Source organism: Sinocyclocheilus anshuiensis, unplaced genomic scaffold (genome assembly GCF_001515605.1).
Source record: "Sinocyclocheilus anshuiensis isolate Anshui unplaced genomic scaffold, SAMN03320099.WGS_v1.1 scaffold51, whole genome shotgun sequence".
Lineage (NCBI taxonomy): Eukaryota > Metazoa > Chordata > Actinopteri > Cypriniformes > Cyprinidae > Sinocyclocheilus > Sinocyclocheilus anshuiensis.
Window position 1 is genome coordinate 6,001,354 of NW_015548296.1, and position 21,088 is coordinate 6,022,441.

Here is a 21,088-nt window from a genome sequence, read left to right on the forward strand (position 1 = left end):
CCAAAGCGACTTACAAATGAGGACAATGGAAGCAATCAAAATCAACAAAAGAGCAATGATATGCTATATAAGTGCTATAACAAGTCTCAGTTAGCTTAACGCAGTACACTTTTTTTTGTAAATTATGTAATAAATAAAAGGAAAATAAATAGATAGAATACAAAAAGATTAGAAAAGCTAGTGTTAGGTTTTTTTTTTTTTTAAAGAATAGAATTAGAATAGAGAGTGCTAGAGTTAGAGGGTGAAATAAAGAGAGTTGGAAGAGATGTATTTTTAGCCAATTCTTGAAGATGGCTAAGGACTCAGCTGCTCGGATTGAGTTGGGCAGGTCATTCCACCAGGAGGGAACAGTTAATGTAAAAGTCCGTGAGAGTGATTTTGTGCTTCTTTGGGATGGCACAATAAAGCGACGTTCACTTGCAGAACGCAAGCTTCTAGAGGCACATAAGTCTGAAGTAATGAATTTAGGTAAAGGGGTGCAGAGCCTGTGGTGGTTTTGTAGGCAAACATTAATGCCTTGAATTTTATGCGAGCAGTTATTGGTAGCCAGTGCAAATTGATAAACAGAGGTGTGACGTGCTTTCTTTTCAGCTCATTAAAAATGAATCTTGCTGCCGCGTTCTGGATTAATTGTAAAGGTTTGATAGAACTGGCTGGAAGACCTGCCAAGAGAGCGTTGCAATAGTCCAACATTTTAAAATGTAATTTATTCCTGTGATGCAAAGCTGAATTTTTAGCATTGTTACTCCAGTCTTCCGTGTCACATGATCCTTCAGAAATCCTTAGAATATGATGATATGCTGCTCAAGAAACATTTCTTCATATCAGTGTTGTAAACAGTTGTGCTGCTTAATATTTCTGTGCAAACTGTGATACATTTTGTTTTATGATTCTTTGACGAACAGAATGAAAGAAAAGCATTTATTTGAAATACAAATTTTGTAACAAATGTCTTTACTTCCACTTTATGAATTTCAGTCTTCTAACGGTCACTTGACATTAAACTGTAAAAAGACAAATTATTTAATTACACTGTTAATTATAATCTTTAGCAAATCTCAATTTATATGCATATTTCGTACTATACATCGCTGTGATGCCTAAACTCACTTTTAGCATTTAAAACAATTGATTTAAGTTTTATTTATTATTATTTTCATGTTATAATTATTTATGCAAAATAGCATCATTCTTATCTGTAAGGATTGTAATGTTGTAGTATTTCTACATTTTCATCTTCACGTAATTCCAAATAGAATGCTTTCGGACAATGAAGTGATCAGTTCTGATTGTTTAAAAGACAGACAAAGTCGAGCGAATATGATCTCTTAGTTCTCTGTGTGGAAAGGCTTATTTTTTATGACCCCTTTTTTATTTTCTGACACTAATCAGATGACGAAGAAAATCAAGAAGCTTGAGAAGGAGACCACGCTATGGAGGACCAAATGGGAGACCAACAACCAGACTCTACTGCAGATGGCAGAAGAGGTGAGAGGAATGTTAGAGCAGTTGTGTTTTTAAAGCATGCATAAATTCATATTTCTAAATTCAAGGTAGAACTGTGAGGAATTTATGTTGTAGAGCAATGTACATTTACATAATAAAAGTGAAGAAAGTCACAATGTTTTTTAGATACTATAGTAGTTTTATTAAAATAATAATCTGTTTTTATTTTTAGATTCTGTTTTCATTTTTGTTAAAGTTTTAGTATTTTTGTTTATATAGTTTCTATACATTATTTCAGTTTTAGTTATAATAGATCCATTTAAACCATTAAAATGAGAAATGTTGCCTTGCAACAAGCTAAAATAGGTTTTTACATTTTATTTCAGTTAATGTATTTTATTTCAAGTAACATTTTTTCCCCCAACTGTAGCACATATCATTAATCGTTATAAAGTTTGGTGAGTGTGTGCAGGCAGCTCAACTTTTGTTGAGGCAAAGTCCAATATAAATGTGTCTTATAAATAAGAGATGGGTCAAGACATAGATATACACTACTGTTCAAAAGGTTGATATGGTTTTATATGTTTTTGAAAGATGTCTCTTCTGATCACCAAGGCTGCATTTATTTGATCAAAAATACAGTAAGAACAGTGATGTTGTGAAATTATTACACTTTAAAAGAACTGTTCTATTTTAAAATGTCATTTATTCCTGTGATCAAAGCTGAATTTTCAGCATCATTACTCCAGTCTTCAGTGTCACACGATCCTTCAGAAATCATTCTGATATGCTGATTTGCCATTCAAGAAACATTTCTTATTATCATGTTCAAAATAGTTGCAAACTGTGATATGTTTTTTCAGAATTGTTTGATGAAAAGGAAGTTCAAAAGAACAGCATTTATGTAAAAAGAAGTCTTGTAACATTATAAATGTCTTCACTGTCGCCTTTGATCAATTTAATGCATCCTTGCTGGATAAAAGTATTGTTTTCTTTCAAGAAAAATCATACTGACCTCAAACTTTTGAGTATTTCAAATTTCAATCTGTTTTTAAAGTTGCTCTTCCTGTTTGTCTCTTAGAAAACGGTGCGAGACAAGAATTACAAGGCCCTCCAAGGGAAACTGGAGCGTCTGGAGAAGCTTTGCAGGGCCCTCCAGAGAGAACGCAACGACCTGAACCTAAAACTGCAGGCCCTTCAGGACCCAGCGAAAGATCCGGAGGAAGAAGGTACGGGGCCTCCTGACCCTCAGCCACAGGGGCTTAACCCAGAGATGGAGGGAGAGATGGAGGGTTTGGTGCCTCAAACAGAGAAACTCGGGCTTCAGCCTGAGGAAGTGGGCACCATATCATCCACACAACTCACTGACGAATGATCCTGGCCTTCTGGTGGCCTTTCTTTTCCTTTCTTTTTGTGGAGGTATATATTTTTGTCTAACTATTATCATAAAAAAATTAGTGGGGAAAAAGCAGGACATTAGTGAAGACGCTAACTACTCTATACGTTGGTAATCCGCTTTGTGAAAAGCACTTTTTACTCCCTGTTTTCTATCACATTGTATTTTCGTAGGAAATGATCATGTGGTCCAAGACGGCCGCCATGCAGCTTCGTTTCATACGTTTTTTTTCCTTTTCCTTCCCCCTGTTCTCTGCTCAGCTGTGCTGTGCTTGCACGCTTTTACGTTCCTCTTGCATAAAATGTAGCTCTTCTCTCTGACCTCTAGAATCTGAATAAATCATTTTGGATGCATATAATGTTAAATATTGCCATTTTAAAATAGTCAACAAGCCAGTCCAGCTCTAGATGACCAGATAACCTTGAGACTTGAGAAACGGCATTAATAACAGGGGAGATACATTAACACACTCAACTACTCATTGGCACTTTGAGTCTGAGCCAAGACGGGTCCATGACAAGTCACGCTTCTGTTGCTTTGATTGAAATGGACTTTAAAGGAAGATACATGTCTTCTAAATAGGAGAGGGGTCAAGACTCCTCTCCGCCTGGGACTGGTTTTCTAATGGGACTCTGATTAAGGGCTAGTTTGACTTTGAAAAAGGCTGCTACATCTCCAACAATTATGTGAAATCCTAAGACTTTCAAGAACTTTCTACGGGGAGGACTTTTTTTGTTGCATGACAGACGAAGAGAAAGCATCTTAACCAGCAGAAAAAAAAAACTCAGTACTTCTGATAAAATTCCACATGCATTTATATTTCATTAAAATTCACTTCTCAAGCCCTTTTATTTAAGAGACAGGGTAGTTGTTTTTGTTGAATCTGGGTTTCCAAGCCAGTCAACCGTTGGATTAGATAACTGAAGCTGATAAAACTGTCAAATCAATCTGCTTTGTTACCAAAATCATATAATTGACTCATGAAAAAAAATTATTTGAATATATTTCCTAATTTACTATAAACTCTCCTTAATATTTTTGAATAAGGAGGACATAAAGTTTGCTATTAGGGTGAGATGACCTTTGTTTGATATGCTTTATTGCCTTGATGATGCTGTTAATTAATCCTGATGACCGCTTGTTTGTGTGTGGGTTTTTTTTTCTTCTTTAAATGGTATTTCACCCAAATATATCGCTCCATGTCGCTCCAAACCTGCGTGTCTTTTTTTCTTCTGTGGAGCACAAAAGAAGATATCTCAAATAGTTTTTGTCTAAAAAACAACATTGGACCCCATTGACTTTCATAGTATGGACAAATATTTTTAAATACCTTCTTTTATGTCATAGAGGTTTGGAGCAACGTGAACCTGAATAAATGATAGAATTTTTTTTATTTTTGAGGTGAACTATTCCTTTAAATGTTAAAAAAAATTAATTGTTTTTTTTTTTGGAGGTTGCATTATTTTTGCTCTTTAACTGGACACAAAACTGACAAAAATTTTTCAAAGGGGCCTGGACATATTTGATACTGGATATGCTGAATGTGATTTCTCTTTCTTTTTTTGGACTTTGTAATGAACAAGAATAAAATGTCTGTAATTCAGTGCTAAAATGTTCTGAAGAGCTGCAAACATTCTCAATACTGCTAATGTGAAACCATGTCAAGAACTGAACTGATGAATGTAGAAGCTGCCAAATCCATGTCTAAACAAACGGCCTCAAAGCCTTTAAGATCTGGTCATTATCAGGCTGCGGGGACACAGGGTCTAGAAACACTTGCCGCCTCAGGTCCATGACATCTGGCTCTGTTCATGTCCTGATCTGAACCTCTGACACTGGCCAGTACATTCCTCAATGCTGAATCCAACGAAACACATCCAAGGTTTTCATTTAACACGCACTGAACATGATCATCTACTTTGATTAGTATTACTAACATTAATCATGTTTTGTAATGACGTGCAGAAGGACAAGGTTTTGCTGTTCATTAGAAACATGGGCTGAATGTGTTTAAATTCGCCAAACTGTAAAACTCAACAGAATGGAAAGGTAGATCTTCACCAGGTTTTTTTTTTCCCCTTTCCAAATTTTGGATAACAATGTTGATTTCTATAACATCTCAGCACTTGATTTCCTCGTAACAGTTTCACCTCACTGTCAAATATTTTATCTTGTCTGCAGAAGTGCGCACTCGTTTTGATAAATACATCTGTAATTGGGGTCATGTTAATTCTAAATTTGTTGGTACTGTCATTTGTATCGCTACTGCTTTTTTGGCAATGCCCCGGTTTGATTCTCAGGTTATGCAAGAAATCTACCTCTTCAGGTAAGACGTACTGTGAAAGATGCTCGAGAGCTTTTCTTTCTCCCCTAGCTCAGCCTATGTCCCCTCTGAGATTGTACAACACTCTTGTAGTTCTGTCTTGCTTTTCAATAAAAACATTTTGTAGAATTTTCCTTACTGTTGTATCTTGTTTCACTGCGTCTTCACATGTCCAGATACAAAAAGTAGTGATGTAGCCGGACATTTTTTTTGAGGGCTGAAAATCATTGTGATGATTTTCACTGCCTCTATTTCGTAGAGACAATGTGGATAATCAGGCAAACACATGTCAACTGTGTGATGGATGATAGTGCTGGATTAATATCAATTTCTTGTTTTTAATTGATACTGATATGGATTCTTAAGTCTCACAGTAAATCTTTTAGTCTGTGATGTTTTCTGTTGATGTGTTAACTTTACTGAACATTATTTTGTAGTGCCTTCATCGCAATAAGCTTTGTGCTTTGCTTTTAATATGAAACAAATTCTCAGCTTTCAATTTTATGAAATACAAACAATAAAACTAGTTTTGCCGCTCTTTAATCTGGCGTCACAGATCGCTGTAGTGTTTCAGTTCAAGAGGCAACCATTTATCTTGTCCTCTTTACTACTAGTTATAGCAAGAAATAAACATGAATGAGCATCAGAATGTATGTTGAAAGAAACAGAACAACTTACTGAAATGTATCATGTCTCATGTAATCGCTCCATGAGTGTTTGACCCGTAGAAAGACGTCAATAAAACAGCTTGTAAACAATATCACATATCACGTTTACCTCAGGAAAGACCTTCATTATTTAATGTTTAAATAAATGTCATAAGTTTTTCATTACAGCCGTTTAAATGTCCATATTTCAACACTAAATTGTAGTAACAATTCTGTTATTAAAAAGTTGACATAAAAACTGCCTTATGTGCAGTTTACATGTTTGTACAACTTATTTTAGTGTTGATTATTTAATAAATTGGATCATTTAATACTTTTTTTTTTTCTTTTCAGTTTTTGGCCAAGTGCATCTTAAATTTTTGGTTTCAGATTTTCATTTTCAGTGCATCACTAATAAGAAGTACTATTTAAGGAAATGTTTAAACTTTATATGTTATAAGAGAAACAGAAAAAAAATCTAACAGTTGATCTGTACTTTATTTTCACAAGTGAAGTACAGAGAGTTAACAATTTAGGAATACAAAATCATTTTAAAGGTTATTACAAAAGATTTATTGCAAATTGACACCAGGTTTATGCACAAAAACTAAAACTGTGATAAGCCACACCAGGCTGTAACTTCTCAGAAGTGATTGAAAAAGTGGTGCAGTGTTTCTCCAAACCATCTGAGGCCAAACTTCTAAGGGGTAAACCTTTTAGAAAAGTGTCTACAGAAGGACCTTGTGATGGATAAAGTATCTGGTATGTATGGAATAGGAAGTAAGAGAATGGAATTTACTGAATAATACTGCAAAGCAAAAGCTGAGGAGTAGGAATTCATGAAAGGGTTGTAGATCTTTAATGAGATCAGTTACGACGCCTGCCCTTCCAGCTCTGACGCAGGGGTGTCCGGCTCTTCATCATTGTAGATGTTCTCAGCCTAGACAAGAGATGTTTAGTCTGAGATTATGACATTAATAATAAGTCCTAATATCAAAGTTTATCAAAAACTACAAATCAAATCACTTTATTAGTGACTTTCATTACCAAAGGAAGGTAAATCTTTAATGTTTTCGCTGAACATACCATCTGCCATACTTGCATAATGTTGTCCTCTGACACAGAACAGATTACCCAAGGTTCATTTGGGTTCCAGGTGAAATCAGAGATCTTAGCTGTGTGCCCACCATGAATGAACTGCCAAAACAATCAAAATGTCCTTACATTAGATGTCAGTAAAAAATATGCCAGAAATATCAGTAGAGATGTTAAGCACTGGAACTTTGGGGCAAAAAAAAAAAAGCGTTTCTACAGGATCAGTTGAAAGACATTAATACTTTTATTCAGCAAGGACACACTGAATTGATCACAAGTGACACTTACATTTATAATGTTACAAAATATATTTTTATTTGAAATAAATGCTGTTCTTTTAAACTTGCTATTCATCGAAGAATTCTTTGTAAAAAATATACTACAAATGTACAAAAATATGAAGCAGCAAAACGGTTTTCAACATTGATAATAAAAAATATATTTCTTGAGCAGCAAATCAGCATATTAGAGTGATTTCTGAAGGATCGTGTGACACTGAAGACCGGAGTAATGATGAAAATTCAGCTTTGCATCACAGGAATAACAGAAAACAGTTATTTTAAATTGAAATAATATTTCAAATTATTACGGTTTTCACTATTTTTTGATCAAATAAATGCAGCCTTGGTGAGCATAAAAGTCCTCTTTCAAAAAAAATAAAAATAAATTCATATATATTAATTGTCATACAAACATTTAACCTTTTAAATAAAATACTGCAAACTTAGCATGTTCTTGCTTTGGTATTGAAATCGTTATTAAGAGTCTATAGCTCTATCTGTCAGATTTTTTTCAGCAAGTCCATCTTTACTCACCAGCAACTCGGGTGGCCCGTCCTCTGCGTCCTCCGCAGACTGCTCTTCTCCGATTTTACTAGAGGACATACATGTAACAATGCAATCAACATAGCATCAGTGGATCTAAATATAGTTAGATGTTCACATTAACATCAGGAATGTGCATTAAGGTTTTTTCAGGAATGAAAATCAACAGAATAGAGAGAGTAATAAAGTCTTACCTTAGATCCCATACATTGAGGCGTCTGTCTGTGCCACTGGAAGCCAGGATGGTCTCGTTATGGGGAGACCACTGGACCTGTCAAGTGCATCAACATTATTATTGCAATAATCTGTTTGCATTTTTCTTGGATTAAATATTGTTACATTGTCACAGAATCTTGAGTGTTATTCTTTGAGTGTTACCTGGAAGATTTCATCCTTGTGTGACTCAAAAGAGTGAAGCTTCAGCTTCAGGTTACGCAGATCCCACAATGCAACAGTCTACAGCCACAAACAAACACATCAAACCAGTGAGCGTCAAAACTGAAGCATACTTTGGGCTTTAAGGGGTTCTCTTCCGCATGGGGAAGGATCTCCAAATCAAAACTTCTCACAGATGTGTGTGCATGTGTGATTATGCAGATCACAGACCTTGTCTGCTGAGCCAGAGGCCAGAATGAACTCGCTATAGGGGTTGAAGGACAGGCAGTTGACTTCAGCCGTGTGGGCATCCACAGAATGACTAGGCTTTGCGGTGTTATTGGATCGTGTGTCCCAGCTGTAGTAGACAGACATTTCAGTGTAATCCATCTTGGTTAAAAGTCTCTCAACATTTAAAAAAAAAAAAAGTGCTATAGACCATATCTGCTTCTCTCGATTTATTAAACATGATTGTCTATGATAACCTGGCACCCATGCGCACATGGCCTCTCCACGTTATGCACAAAGTGCTAATGAGCTGAAACCACTGGCAAACACGTAAGCTGGAGTTCAACGGTCTCTATTGAGATATTCTGCTCAAGCGTAATAGCCGCTGTTTTCTTTCAAGTGGCCGTTTGCGCTGTTTGCTGCGACAATCTGTGAGCAAATGAGCACGTTGACGTTCTCTTGATTTGTGCTAATGTGAAAGTGCAATAATTCTGATGAAAAAAGTAAATGACTAATCATGATTAATTATTGTGATTAACCGTTTAACCATTATCGTGCCGTATTTCCTCGATTCCTGCACAGTTTACTCACATCATGAGTTTCTGGTCATCAGCCACAGAGCCGAACAGCGATTCATGTAGAAGGTGCCAGGACACATCCTCCACCACAGCTGTGTGCCCTGTGAAGATGGTCTTGGCATCTACTATCTTCCCCTCCTTTGGAACAGCACTGATGTCCCATAGACAGATCGTCTAAAGTAGGGATGGAACGGTATGAAAATGTCTTATGATTATAGTGACCAAAATTATCACGATTATTAGTATTATCACGGCATTGTTAAAATGTGCTGGAAATGTTCAAAAAGCACTGGCACAAATCGTTTCACCAAGTTTTATATTTAAAATCAACAAACAACAAATAAAATGACTTTTTGTTTGCATGAACACTATGATTAATAAATGATTATATGTCTTTTATCTGCTCCATAAATAATTCTAGATAACTTATCCGAATTGTTTAAATGTGTAGAATCCAACTAAGCTTGTTTTTCATCAACCGGGCAAAATTTACAGCAGGGCATGCAAATTGGGTCCGTTTTTTGGCCAGAGAAAAACTGCACACAGGCTGAATGTAAATGTAACTTTCTGTAAATCCACTCTCTGACACTAGGTGGCGCTTCTAGATCAGCAGAATTACAGCTGTTTCCCGTAACCGCAGCATTGCGATTAAGAACACTACTTTATTAGGTATTACATGGAGCGAAGATGAAAACAAAATCACATAAAATCTTTTCTGAAGACAGTCAGAACCTTCAGATGTAGATTCATATAATTAATTAATTCATATATTCATTTGTATAATTCCCTTAGCACTCTTTTTTTGTTTTGTTACTGAAAACTGTGCTTTATGCTGGACAGTATATTTATCTATCCTCAGTTATTCAAATCGCGGTAATCGAATACGGTTATAGCGATAATTAAAATATGAAACGGTAATACTAACCGTGGGGAATTTTATCATGATTTATCGTCAAACCGGTAATCGTTACATCCCTAGTCTAAAGTTGAACAACAATGCATGATCTTACAACATACAAGTTTCAAGTACAAAGTCTTATTATTGCTAACTAAAAAAATAAATAAATGTATTACTTGATATAAAGTTAAATCAAATTTATATTTAATATTTTATTTCAGCTAGTTAACAAGGCAACATTTATTATTTTCAATTAGTTTATCTTATAGTATAATAACTAAAACGGAATAAAAAATAATAAAAAATACATAAACAACTAAAACTAAATGACAAAAAACATTAAAACGTAAATTAAATTATAAATATGTAAAAAGAAAAACCTAATAAAATCTAATTAAAAATATTAACAAAAACTATAATAAAATCTCAGTGATTCTAAAATAACACTGCTTTGAATAGAGATCACTCACATGGTCGTCCGATGCACTAAGCAAGTTTCCACTCAGGTTGGAGTTCCAGGACAAACCGTATCCCTCCTTCTGATGCCCCCGCAGTCTCAGGTCTGGATCACACTCTCCACTGGGGTCTGCAAATGGACAATTTACAATTATTATTCAAAGCGAGTGTCTTCGAGCATGATTTAATATAGGGCTGCAACAAATCTGATTATCAATTAATTGCATCTTTATGCTGTGTATGGAAAACAACCGCCAGCCATGTCACAGTTTTAAATGCATTACTATGGACAAAACGTATCTGAAAAATACCAGAGGCCTGAGAGTGAGCTTCTGTGTTGAATCTCCATTGAGCTTCAGACTTAGCTTTTGTTTTTATTTACTACTTTGAGCAGGCTTTAGAATATCATGTGTACATTTAAACCCTTTTACGCAATGTATGGCATAGTCCACATATATTCACTATATTTGTTTTCATAGCCTTCAATTGGCACATTTTTGGAGCACAACATTGTGCAGAAGTAGAATAATGGTTTACTTTTTAAATAAAATAGAGACTAAAATGTAAATTTTTTAAATAAAATTAATCAGACATAATCAGATTAATTCATTTTAAAAAATAATCGCTTGTTGCACAATTTACATGGCTTCTTTGGATAAACTGAAAAACACTGGGTTTCATTCACTAAGACTGTGTATGCATGAATTTTGGCCTAAAATCTCAGAATGTTTTCATGAACAATTCATTATTCACCAACAACTTTTCTCCTAAATTTACAACAACAAAAAAATGTAGGAACAAATGAAACCACATGTACATAATCACATTCTGTGGGTGGCCTAAGAATCGTGTTAAATATACTTAGATATTTCATCTTAAATATATTTCACCGTATAGTGATAAAAGCTGTTATAGTGCACACTAAGTGGTTACTCTGTATAAATACGCAGATACGTGCATGTACAGTTGGCTAATAAGAGTATAAAAGGTGTTTAATGTGTCTGAACTGGTTTTGAGGATGACAAACTTGCCATTGCTCAAGGATTTTGCATCTTTCAGACTAGAGAGCATCTTTAGAGTGTCATGTGTTTTTTGAGAGTGACGGAGAGCTGTAAAGGAAAGGTTGTGCAGAAAGCCTGCATAAGGAGATGGTTTGGGCTTGCTTTATGCAAACGAATAAGCTCGCGCACTTGGTCATTCAAATTCACTAACATTAGAACAAGGTTGAGAACCTTTTTATGTGGCAATTTCTTCTGTGCATAGAAGTACAAAATAATCCATATAATTTATTAGTGACTGAGACCCACTGACCTGGCTTGGATGGGTGTTTGGTGTAGTCAAACACCAGCACGTCAGAAGTGGGGGTCTTGGTGGCAATGATGCAGGGGTTTTGAGGCATGTATCTGGCTCTGTTCACTTCTCCTTCATGGTTGATCTTAATTTCAATCTCGATCTTTCCGCTCACCGACCCAAACCCTCCAAACTCTGGGAAAAGTACAACCATTAGTAATGTCCAATGTTTGATCTCTGTCCCAGTTCAACTTTATGAAATCATCAGTTTGTATCATTCAAAAAAATAAAAATAAAATAACACCGTTACATCTGGTTTCAAAGACATTCGTTAATCTTTAAAAACACAAAGCCATTTTTCATGAAACCTGAAAGACTCCACTCAAAATCCATTTCACCGAAATGTTAATAAATAATCCATATGAATTAAGATGTTTAATCCAAGTCTTCTGAGGAGACACAACTGTTTTATATGATGAACAAATATAATATAGGCTTTTATTCACATATAAACATTGATCAACGCCCATAAAGAACATCAAATAAGCTCAACTGTGCTTGCTTTTTGTTTACATGGATTACTTTTATTATGTGTCTATGAACTTTTTGAAGCTTAAAAAAATTGGATGCATGTTACTTTCAATGGAAGGACAGAAATCTTTCAGGTTTCAATGAAAATATATTCGTTTGTATTTTCAAAGCTTTGGAACGACACGATGGTGAGTAAATTGTGATTTTTTTTTTATTTCATGATTGTTTCATTTTTAACTGAACTATCCCTTTAACATCCATCTAAATATAGGCACAAACATGATCCAGTCCACATGCACAAGGCTGTCGAAAATGCATCATATTTGTGAAACGATTCCCTCTCATTCATCAAGTGAATCTGGGTTTCCCCCAACGTCCTAATCATACCTGCTGAAGAAACAAATACATAAAATCAACTTTAGTATAAAGGCCTCAAAGTGAACAAAATACTAAATTATCCGTTCAGCTCTTACCTCCTTTCTCACTGTCGTAGTGGGACGCGTCAAACTGAGCATCATCATTTGGGATCTGAACACTGGCGATAACCAAGTGGTTCTGCTCATCCGAAGTGTGTGTGCCCAACCCCAGCCGATGAACCACGTAGTCCTTTCCCTCAGGCCTGCACAATGATAGACAATAAATTGTAGAGTCCTAGTCATGTCTCGTGTGTTTCAGAAGATGGAAAGGCTAGTTATTGGATTACCTGTTCACATCAGGAAGCCACTGCACCGTCAAACTCGGCCACTCGAGTGCATGGGTCATGACTAGATCATACAAGAATGGTGTGTTTTTCTTCCAGATCTTGTATTCCTCATTTATTACTCTCTCCTCCACTGCATCGTCGTACACTAAGAATAGAAAACAGATGGTTAAATTCGGGCCAAATGCATCCAAATGAACACATTTCACAATAACTGCATTGCGGGAGCTCATTGAGCAGTAAAAAATTGTTGTATTCTCATATAAATGAGGAGAAACGGAAGTGTAACACGATCAAGTTCCTCAACTAGTAACGTTAGTTACAGCGCAACATATGAATGGAGGGAAGTCAAGAACAACAAAATTTCATTTTGCTTTGAGGAAACCATTATTCCAGTCAGTAGAATAATTTAATAACGCCAGTAACGTTAGCTTTAACCTAAGTGAACCGTCCGTATTTGGTCAAAACTGGCTCAGACTGTGACACTCATTCATTCTCATGTCAATATGTGGGTCAAATCCATTAGCACGTTAGGCTAAAGCTAACAAACTCTGCCAAAAAAATAAAAATACTGCACGAAATTCACTACGTAAAAACTTTACCTTCTTTGTCTGCCATTTTGGCGGGGTAGCCACTTAATGAACAATGGGGTTTACAGCCAAAAGGCAGAAAAAACAGCTTTGCAGTGTTTTACGCTCACGACTCTTGCCACACTAGCTCGCTCGCGCATCCCACAAAGCAAAGCACGCGACGCAACGCAACTGTCCGATTCACAATCGAGTCGTGCTTCTGAACCGACTCTTTTTATGAATCGGTCAAACTGATATGTCTCATATCTAATGAAAAGCAATACAAACTATGCAGCTGCTAAAAATATAGCCCCCCCCCTGTCAAGAATAATTATATGTACTCTTGTTTGTACAATTTGTTTGGGAAAAAAAAACCTAGATGACTTTGTTTAGCAGGAAAACTGTAATTTATAACTATTATCATCATCATCAACATAATTATTAATACAGGGAACAACAGTGAACAATTATGAAAGAATAATAAAGAACACAGTGAATGTTTCAGGTGAGCAGGTTTATTTAATAGTTTTACAGAGGAAGTAGTTCATTGAAACGAGCCGTCCAAATGAACCGATTCGCTAAAGTGAATGCTACTCTGAGCATGCGCATTCACAAGTTTAGCGTACGACAGTGAATGTGACGTCATCTTTGCGCGCGCGTTGTATGATTGGTGTGAAATGTGTTGCATTTATTAGGAGTTTTGACGTTATTGTCTACCGGCGAAATGTGTAAATAATGTTTTAAAATGACGGACAATAACTGTTGCTCGTTTCAGACGGACCCACCAGAAACTGCTTCTGTTGATCTCAGGTGTTGTATGATGGTGTTATTCTGTAGCTGTGTAGAAATCAATAAGCAAAAATAAAAATAAAATCTTTGCTATTTATTAATCACTCTTTATTTAATCTCTTTTTTAGTCAAAAACAACGACGAGCTATTCTTAAACGAGAAAGAAGGAAAAGGAAACGTCAAGCTATTGCTAAATTAAGAGAAGCAGGTAACTTATAATAACTTGTAATTTGATTATAGTTACACTGTATTTGCACAATTTACTTTATGTTATAATTTCCTTATATATATATATATATATATATATACACATACATACATATCTTTATGTATATCTGTATATATAGATGTCATATAAGATAATCGCATCTTTTTCAGCTCTAGATCATTCACAAAATGAGGAGCACCAAACTGAAGATGAGGAAGAACAGATGGCTGATGAGCAGAGGTTTGTCCTTTAAAGTTCAGTATGATAAGCTATTATCAATAGGACAAATTATTATTAACTGGACAAACTGCAAATTTGTTACACTGTTTTACAATCTAGTGAGCGATTACACCAGGAATGGCTGGAGAGAGAAAAGATTGCACAGGAAGAATTCAGGCTGAAGAGGGAGAGAGAAGAGGCGGCAGAAAAGAGAAAGGAGGAGGAAGAGGTGAGCAATCTGTGAAATTAAATACGTCACATTAAATCCGTGTCATTCTGCAATGACCGGGATGAATCTCAATTTAGGTATACATATAATGCTCCAATATCTGCTTTTCTGTGCTTTTGTAACCACAGAGGAGGATCAGAGAGGAATGGGAGGAGCAGCAAAGGAAAGAACAAGAGGAGCGGGAGCAGAAGGAGCAAAAGAAGAGAGAGAGAGAGGTGATCCCTGCACTGGGAGGATAAAGATGCAGATGTCTACATATATCCTCTATTGCTCTTACACCTTATACCAACATCAGATATCAAAACATCTCATGCTACCTGAGACAAATCAGCCTTTAAAGGCTTCCAGTTTGTCAGTCATGATTTTACATGCACGCCATGTGCCATAAGTCTATGTTTTATGTGTACAGTGTGTGATTTTGTTTGTTTAGCAGAATATTGCGTCTTCATTTCCTTAACTAAGATACACAAAAATGATTAATGCTGCAAGTGTCCACTTCCAATGAAGAACATGTATCTTTTCATGTCACTTGGGTGTATAGTGATAATGTTGCTTATTGATGCTACAATAGAGAACATAATTATTATGTGCAGTAAACCAGGGATTCTCAATCATTACTTTTAAAAGAATAATCACAATATTTTTTCTTCTATGTTTTAATTTTAACAGTAAACCCACGTTGTGCATCACTTTGCTTGCCAAAAATCAATTAGGAATTGGGAATTGTTAAATTTTCATTTGATTACATTTTAAAAGATTAATTTGTTAATGCCACAGTTTTTAATATCTTTATACTATATCACAAATCCAGAAATATTAAAATAGGCAATTGCATAAATAAAAATAAAAACATTTCATATTATTGTAATATTAAGTTGTTCAAATTCTATGAATTTATTAGATTAGACATGCTTTTGGATTATAAAAATTGAATTAAACCATTAAAATGGAAAAAAATTAAAATTTGAGAACAATAAAACAATAAATTTATTTAATCTTTATTTTTTGAGAAAAAAGTAAATTTCACAGGGCCCTCTATATACAATTTTTATTACATTTTCAGAAAATTGTTAAATTGTATACATTTATGTTTAATTTAACCATGCATGTGCTTAATGACTGTTATAATTATGAGGGTGTCCTAGGAAAATTTCTCGGCTGTAAGGCCCCAAAAATTTTGAGAAACCCTGCTGTAAAGATTTGAATTACAAAATACCAAAATACAAAATAAAAATAAGATTGTCTTAACCAATTTGAACAGACATGTGCTTGCACACCACAGAATTTCACCCGCCACACTGTGTATGTTTGCACCATTTATAGGAAGCTGTACAGAAAATGCTGGATCAAGCAGAGAGTCAGGTAACATCTTGCTTTCCATTTAAGTTGGAAAATACAGTTTGTTAAAATCATGAAAAGTCTCCTTTATTTTGTTGCATTTAGCTGGAAAATGGTGGTCCTTGGAAAAACCCTGATGCCCCAAAGGATTATGGAACAGAAAAGGACAAGGCAAACTGCCCCTTCTTCCTTAAAACGGGCGCTTGTAGGTTTAGGGACCGGTATGTATTTATTAAGCTGATGTTTTCAAGCAGTTTGGTTTTGACAGTCAAAATGAAATTTCTGGTCAGGTTTTAGATTTCAATGATGATTTTTTTTTGAACAGGTGCTCCCGAAAGCATGACCACCCAACATCCAGCACCACTCTGATGGTGAGGGGGATGTTTGTGACGTTCGGGATGGAGCAGAGCAGACGTGATGACTATGACACTGATGCCAGTCTTGAGTACAGCGAGGAGGAAATGCACCAGCAGTTCCTGGATTTCTATGAAGACGCTCTGCCAGAGTTCAAGAACGCAGGGAGGGTGGTGCAGTTCAAGGTAACTAAAATTAAAAACCTAAAAATCATCAACATAATAGAAACAATGAATTAAAATAAAATGTTTAATGTAATGTAATGTTTAAATCAGGGTTATTATTGTTAACTAAAAGTAAAACTAAAATGTTTGTAACTTGAAATAAAATAACTGAAATAAAATATATAAAATATAATATCTTTTAATCATATTTAGATATCTTGACTCCACAGCAAACAGAGCAATTTTGTCATTACTGTCCCAATACTTATGGAGGGCACTGTATAGAAGCCGTGGTTTACAGTAAATTTGTAACAGCTAAGGGGCGTTGTTAGGCATGACGCGAAGCATCTATAACTTCTATAACGTCTATAACTTGGCAAATGACCATGGAATAAGCGGAAATAATCAAGGGCTTGCCGTGCATTAAAGGATTTTAAATGCACTTTGCGTCGGGTGGTTCTTGGCCTCCACGTCGTGCATTTAAAATCCTTCTGGAAGACAACTGCAATGTGAATTCTCCCCAGTAACTAGATGGAAGACAGCCATATGTGGTAAGGAAAGCATTAGTCTAAATAACAAACTATATTTCTCAATCTTTATGTAGTAGAAGTTTCTTTATTCTATCACTATTTTTAGCCTTTCTTTGTATATATTGTATATACATGTATATTCTTTAAATACCCTTATATACTTGTTCTTATGTTTGCAGGACTTTTTGACAGGCGGAAATGTCCAAAAGGAAAACACTGCAACTTCCTCCATGTGTTCAGAAACCCAGATAATGAATTCTGGGAGGCGGACCGTGATCTTCATATGTCCCCTGATCGCAGTGGAGGCTTTTCTAGTCGCCATTTGGGCAGCAGAGATGGAGTGCGGTCCCAACGTGGAAATAGTCCTGAGCACATATCCCAGCGCAGGAGGACAGATCGAAGGAGCCACAGCCGCGAGCGGTACAGTTACAGGGGAAGATGGAGCCGGGAGAGGCGGGGTTGTAGCAGAGAGAGGCGGAGTCATAGCAGGGAAAGGCGGGGCCACAGCAGAGAGAGGCGGAGTCGCAGCAGAGGGAGACACAGTCGAAATGGGGAAAAGCGTAGTCATAGCAGAAGCAGAGAGAAAAGGAAGTCAGAGCAATCAATGACAAGGAGATCAATGTCTCAGAGAGAGCAATCCAGAAGGAGTAGGAGCCGATCCCATAGCAGAGACCGGTTAAAGCAATGTGAATGTACATCAACAGACTCGAGAAGACAGACGTCAAAATCAAACAGTCCAGAGCGTGTGTCCAAAAACAGGTCTGTGAAACGGGAGAGTCACAGGATGGAAAGCCAAAGCCCAGAAAACTCTTACCGAATGGATGCACATCACCACAAGCCCACTAAAAAGAGCAAGAAGAAGAAAAAGGGCAAAAATAAACACAAAAGAAAGAAGAGTAAATCACACAGCTCAAGCTCGGAGTCAGACAAAGACTCCCGGAATGAGGAGTGTGATGAGATGCCGGCTAAATCAGAAGAACGTACAGCTGTGGCATCCAGCACAGGTTCACCAGTAGATGGAGTAGAGACCACAAATTTGGAGGGCTGTCATCCAGAAGAGGAAATCCATTGTGCGTTTACAGATGCTACCAAATCCGATGGCATCACACAGTCTGGATAGATTATATTAGAATACATAAACTGTTTCTCTGTTGTCTTAAAGCAGCTGTTGTTATTTTAGTTTGCATAACAAAATGCCTAGTTTTCCTGATTTTGTCTGATGAAAACTTTTCCTGTATATTTGTAATGAAATCTAATCTTTTCTGAAAGTGTTGGTGATGGAAATTATATTTTGTTCATTTTCAGTGAGAGGTTCCAAGACATCACGTGGGTAAGCAGATTTTAGGGATCATTTTATTTAAGGTTGTGACAACGGACGTAAGCAGCAGATATTTAATTCCATATTGTGATGTTCATCAGAGTGAAACATTATCGACAAAGAAAAAATGTAGGGTGGGGGACGTGGTTCTGTCCTTCAGTTGTGGCTTGGATGGAGGCAGATCTGAATCTCCCATTCAGATCTGCCTCCATCCAATCCACAAGTTGTAGTTGACTCTAAAGGAGAGGAGCTTAAGCAGATGAAATTATTGGAGAGGTCATGCATTCATCACCAGAGAATATACTGTGTATATATATATATATATATATACACACACACACAGTATATCGTTTCTGTAGGGACCAGAAACTTTGGTTATCAACATTCTCCAAAATATCTTCATTTATGTTCAACACAAGAAAGAAATTCATACAGGTTTGGAACAAACAGAGCCTTCATTTTTGGGTGAACTATCCCTTTAAGATGCACTTATGAGGAATTTTCATTTTATGAGTATATGTATCAAATATTTTTATTAGTAAAAGATCATCAAGGATTTGCACAACATGCGGCAATATCTGACTTTATTCTTGTGTTTTCATGAAGCTTCAAAAGACATTTTCAAAAGGAAGTCAGAAAATCAAAGTCCAATACGACAGCATACGAAGATGATTTTAAGGAAAAGGCATGAGGGTGGTGGAGAAGATTCTTTGGCATTGGAAATAAAACAGTTGAATGGCTGATATGTCTGAACCAATTAAGGGTTTACGGGAACAAATCATTACAGTGTTTCTGGTCAAGACTTTACTAATACTGATCTTTACTTGTGCCTTAATACAATCCATGAATTTATGCCCAAAAATTCTGAATGCTGAGTTACATTATCTATCTCCCCCTTTGGAGCCGAGTAAGAACGTTTGGTCCGTAACACTTCAGCAAGGCTTGGTCTTGAACAGTGACAGCCCATTGACTCCGATCTACTGAGAGCTGCATGAGATACTGGCAACGGTGTGAGCTGGAAATTAGTGTTTTAAGGCAGCTGAAGGTGAGAGGTAATGCTTAAAATCTACAGATAAGACATTGTGTGGGGATGCTGACACTAAACTTTGCTACACATGTACTGATCCAAACAGCCGAACACTGGGAAATTTGCATAACTACTAAGATAGTGTCGCATCAACATTTCAACGTGCTTGATTCCCTCAGATGTTTGGCAGTAGAAATACAAGCGTCAATATATAACTGTTTATGCAGGAAGTACTGATCACTACTTTTGAGCTAACCTAAATACAAATGTAGAGAAAATGCCCACAGGAAAAAAAAAGGAAGATGTGTGTTAGTGTTTGGGTAGGATGAGTTCTCTTCATTTATGTCAGTCCAATCTCCTCCAGAACACTACGTGGTGTCTCTGCTTCCTGACAGAGGTAAGAACCAGAGAAAATTAATTCAACAACTTAGAAAAGGCCCAATTGTCACTTCATATACTAAAACAAACAAACATGCAATATGTGTGTTCCTCACCTCCTGCAGCATGTCAGCCTGCTCTATGGCCTTCAGAACGATCTTCTTCGATGTCTCCTGGGCTTCACCACCCAGTATGAACTCATCCAGGATGTAATAGGCTTTCTCAAAGTTGAAGATAATGTCCAGTTCACACACCTGGTGTTCAAACACAGGGCGTTTCACAATGAGTTATTGCTGTTAAACAGAGCAACAAATCTGGTCATCGGTTTAACACGATAACACAATAATGGTTAATCACGATTATTTTCAAAAATCAAAAGTTATTAAAGGGGTCCTATTATGCTTTTTTACAAATTCTTGATTTTGTTTTGGGGGTGTACTAGAACAGGCTCTCATACTAGGTTGTTCAAAAAACACACGATTTTTCACATATTTTACATTATTACAACACCTCTCTCCCCAGTCTGACATGAACGGCTCAAATAGTTCCCATATCAAATGAAAGCCCGCCTTCTGAAATACGAAATGTGCTGTGATTGGTTAGCTGGGCCAGTGTGTGCTGTGATTGGCAGCACTTGGCGCCGGGTCGGGAAATGTCACGCCCCTTACCATAGCCTCTTGCGACCTTCAGTGTAAATATTGCGTCAAAATCAAATCAATTTGAGCGCTATTTAAACCTGGATGATTGTAACCACTCTAAGTTCATCTGCCTTGGGAAAGCTAGCGTGTCTCTGACATAGTGATAACACTCGTCGCCTTCTCTAGTGCAGCTCAACCAGGTCTCTCTCGTCCCATTCATCGATATTTGTGATATCACAAATCCCGGAAAATATGCGTTGTAGTCCAAACGAGTCGTTCGTTGTAGTTTTTAAAAAGTGATTTCTGTTAAATAAAATATCTCTTTTTGAAGTGGACTTTGAACTTAGTAACTTTGCAGATCTTTTTTATGCTCAAACAGCAACATTACAGACTAACTAAAGTTGAAAAAGTGAAAAAGCATAATAGGACCCCCTAATTAAGGGGGCAATTAAATTAAATTAAATAAAAGGAGATATTTTATTTAACAGAAATCACTTTTCAAAAACTACAACGAACGACTCGTTTGGACTACAACGCATA

The 21,088-nt window shown here is 36.3% G+C and overlaps 4 protein-coding genes across 5 annotated transcripts in view; 2 read left to right on the plus strand and 2 right to left on the minus strand.

Moving 5' to 3' along the window:
- Window positions 1-3,617, plus strand: part of LOC107656109 (gamma-taxilin-like) — a 10,345-nt gene extending 6,728 nt beyond the window's left edge. For both annotated transcript variants that reach the window (XM_016443811.1, XM_016443812.1), the window contains exons 8-9: window positions 1,393-1,488; window positions 2,528-3,617. In XM_016443811.1, coding sequence (XP_016299297.1) covers window positions 1,393-1,488; window positions 2,528-2,821 — 390 coding nt within the window. In that variant the 3' untranslated portion in view covers window positions 2,822-3,617. The remainder of the gene's footprint in view (window positions 1-1,392; window positions 1,489-2,527) is intronic.
- A 2,744-nt stretch (window positions 3,618-6,361) lies between these two features.
- LOC107656110 (histone-binding protein RBBP7) lies at window positions 6,362-13,567 on the minus strand. Its single transcript, XM_016443813.1, has 12 exons — window positions 13,390-13,567; window positions 12,791-12,935; window positions 12,561-12,706; window positions 11,578-11,754; window positions 10,281-10,396; window positions 8,926-9,086; window positions 8,338-8,464; window positions 8,110-8,187; window positions 7,926-8,002; window positions 7,723-7,780; window positions 6,899-7,009; window positions 6,362-6,752 (listed from the first exon to the last, which is right to left on the minus strand). Exons 1-12 carry the CDS (start codon window positions 13,403-13,405, stop codon window positions 6,684-6,686), a joined length of 1,281 nt encoding a protein of 426 aa, XP_016299299.1. The 5' UTR covers window positions 13,406-13,567; the 3' UTR covers window positions 6,362-6,683.
- Window positions 13,568-13,995: 428 nt separating this feature from the next.
- LOC107655974 (U2 small nuclear ribonucleoprotein auxiliary factor 35 kDa subunit-related protein 2-like) lies at window positions 13,996-18,659 on the plus strand. The gene is made up of 11 exons (XM_016443604.1): window positions 13,996-14,166; window positions 14,274-14,353; window positions 14,524-14,593; window positions 14,693-14,801; window positions 14,930-15,016; window positions 16,125-16,163; window positions 16,245-16,360; window positions 16,465-16,678; window positions 17,068-17,075; window positions 17,156-17,208; window positions 17,367-18,659. The coding sequence occupies exons 1-11, from the start codon at window positions 14,102-14,104 to the stop codon at window positions 18,305-18,307; spliced, it is 1,782 nt and encodes a 593-aa protein (XP_016299090.1). The 5' UTR covers window positions 13,996-14,101; the 3' UTR covers window positions 18,308-18,659.
- A 413-nt stretch (window positions 18,660-19,072) lies between these two features.
- LOC107656112 (AP-1 complex subunit sigma-2-like) overlaps window positions 19,073-21,088 on the minus strand; it is a 5,263-nt gene continuing 3,247 nt past the window's right edge. The window contains exons 4-5 of the mRNA XM_016443814.1: window positions 20,027-20,164; window positions 19,073-19,920 (exon numbers count right to left, since the gene is read on the minus strand). Of these exons, the coding sequence (XP_016299300.1) occupies window positions 19,873-19,920; window positions 20,027-20,164 (186 nt within the window). The 3' untranslated portion in view covers window positions 19,073-19,872. The remainder of the gene's footprint in view (window positions 19,921-20,026; window positions 20,165-21,088) is intronic.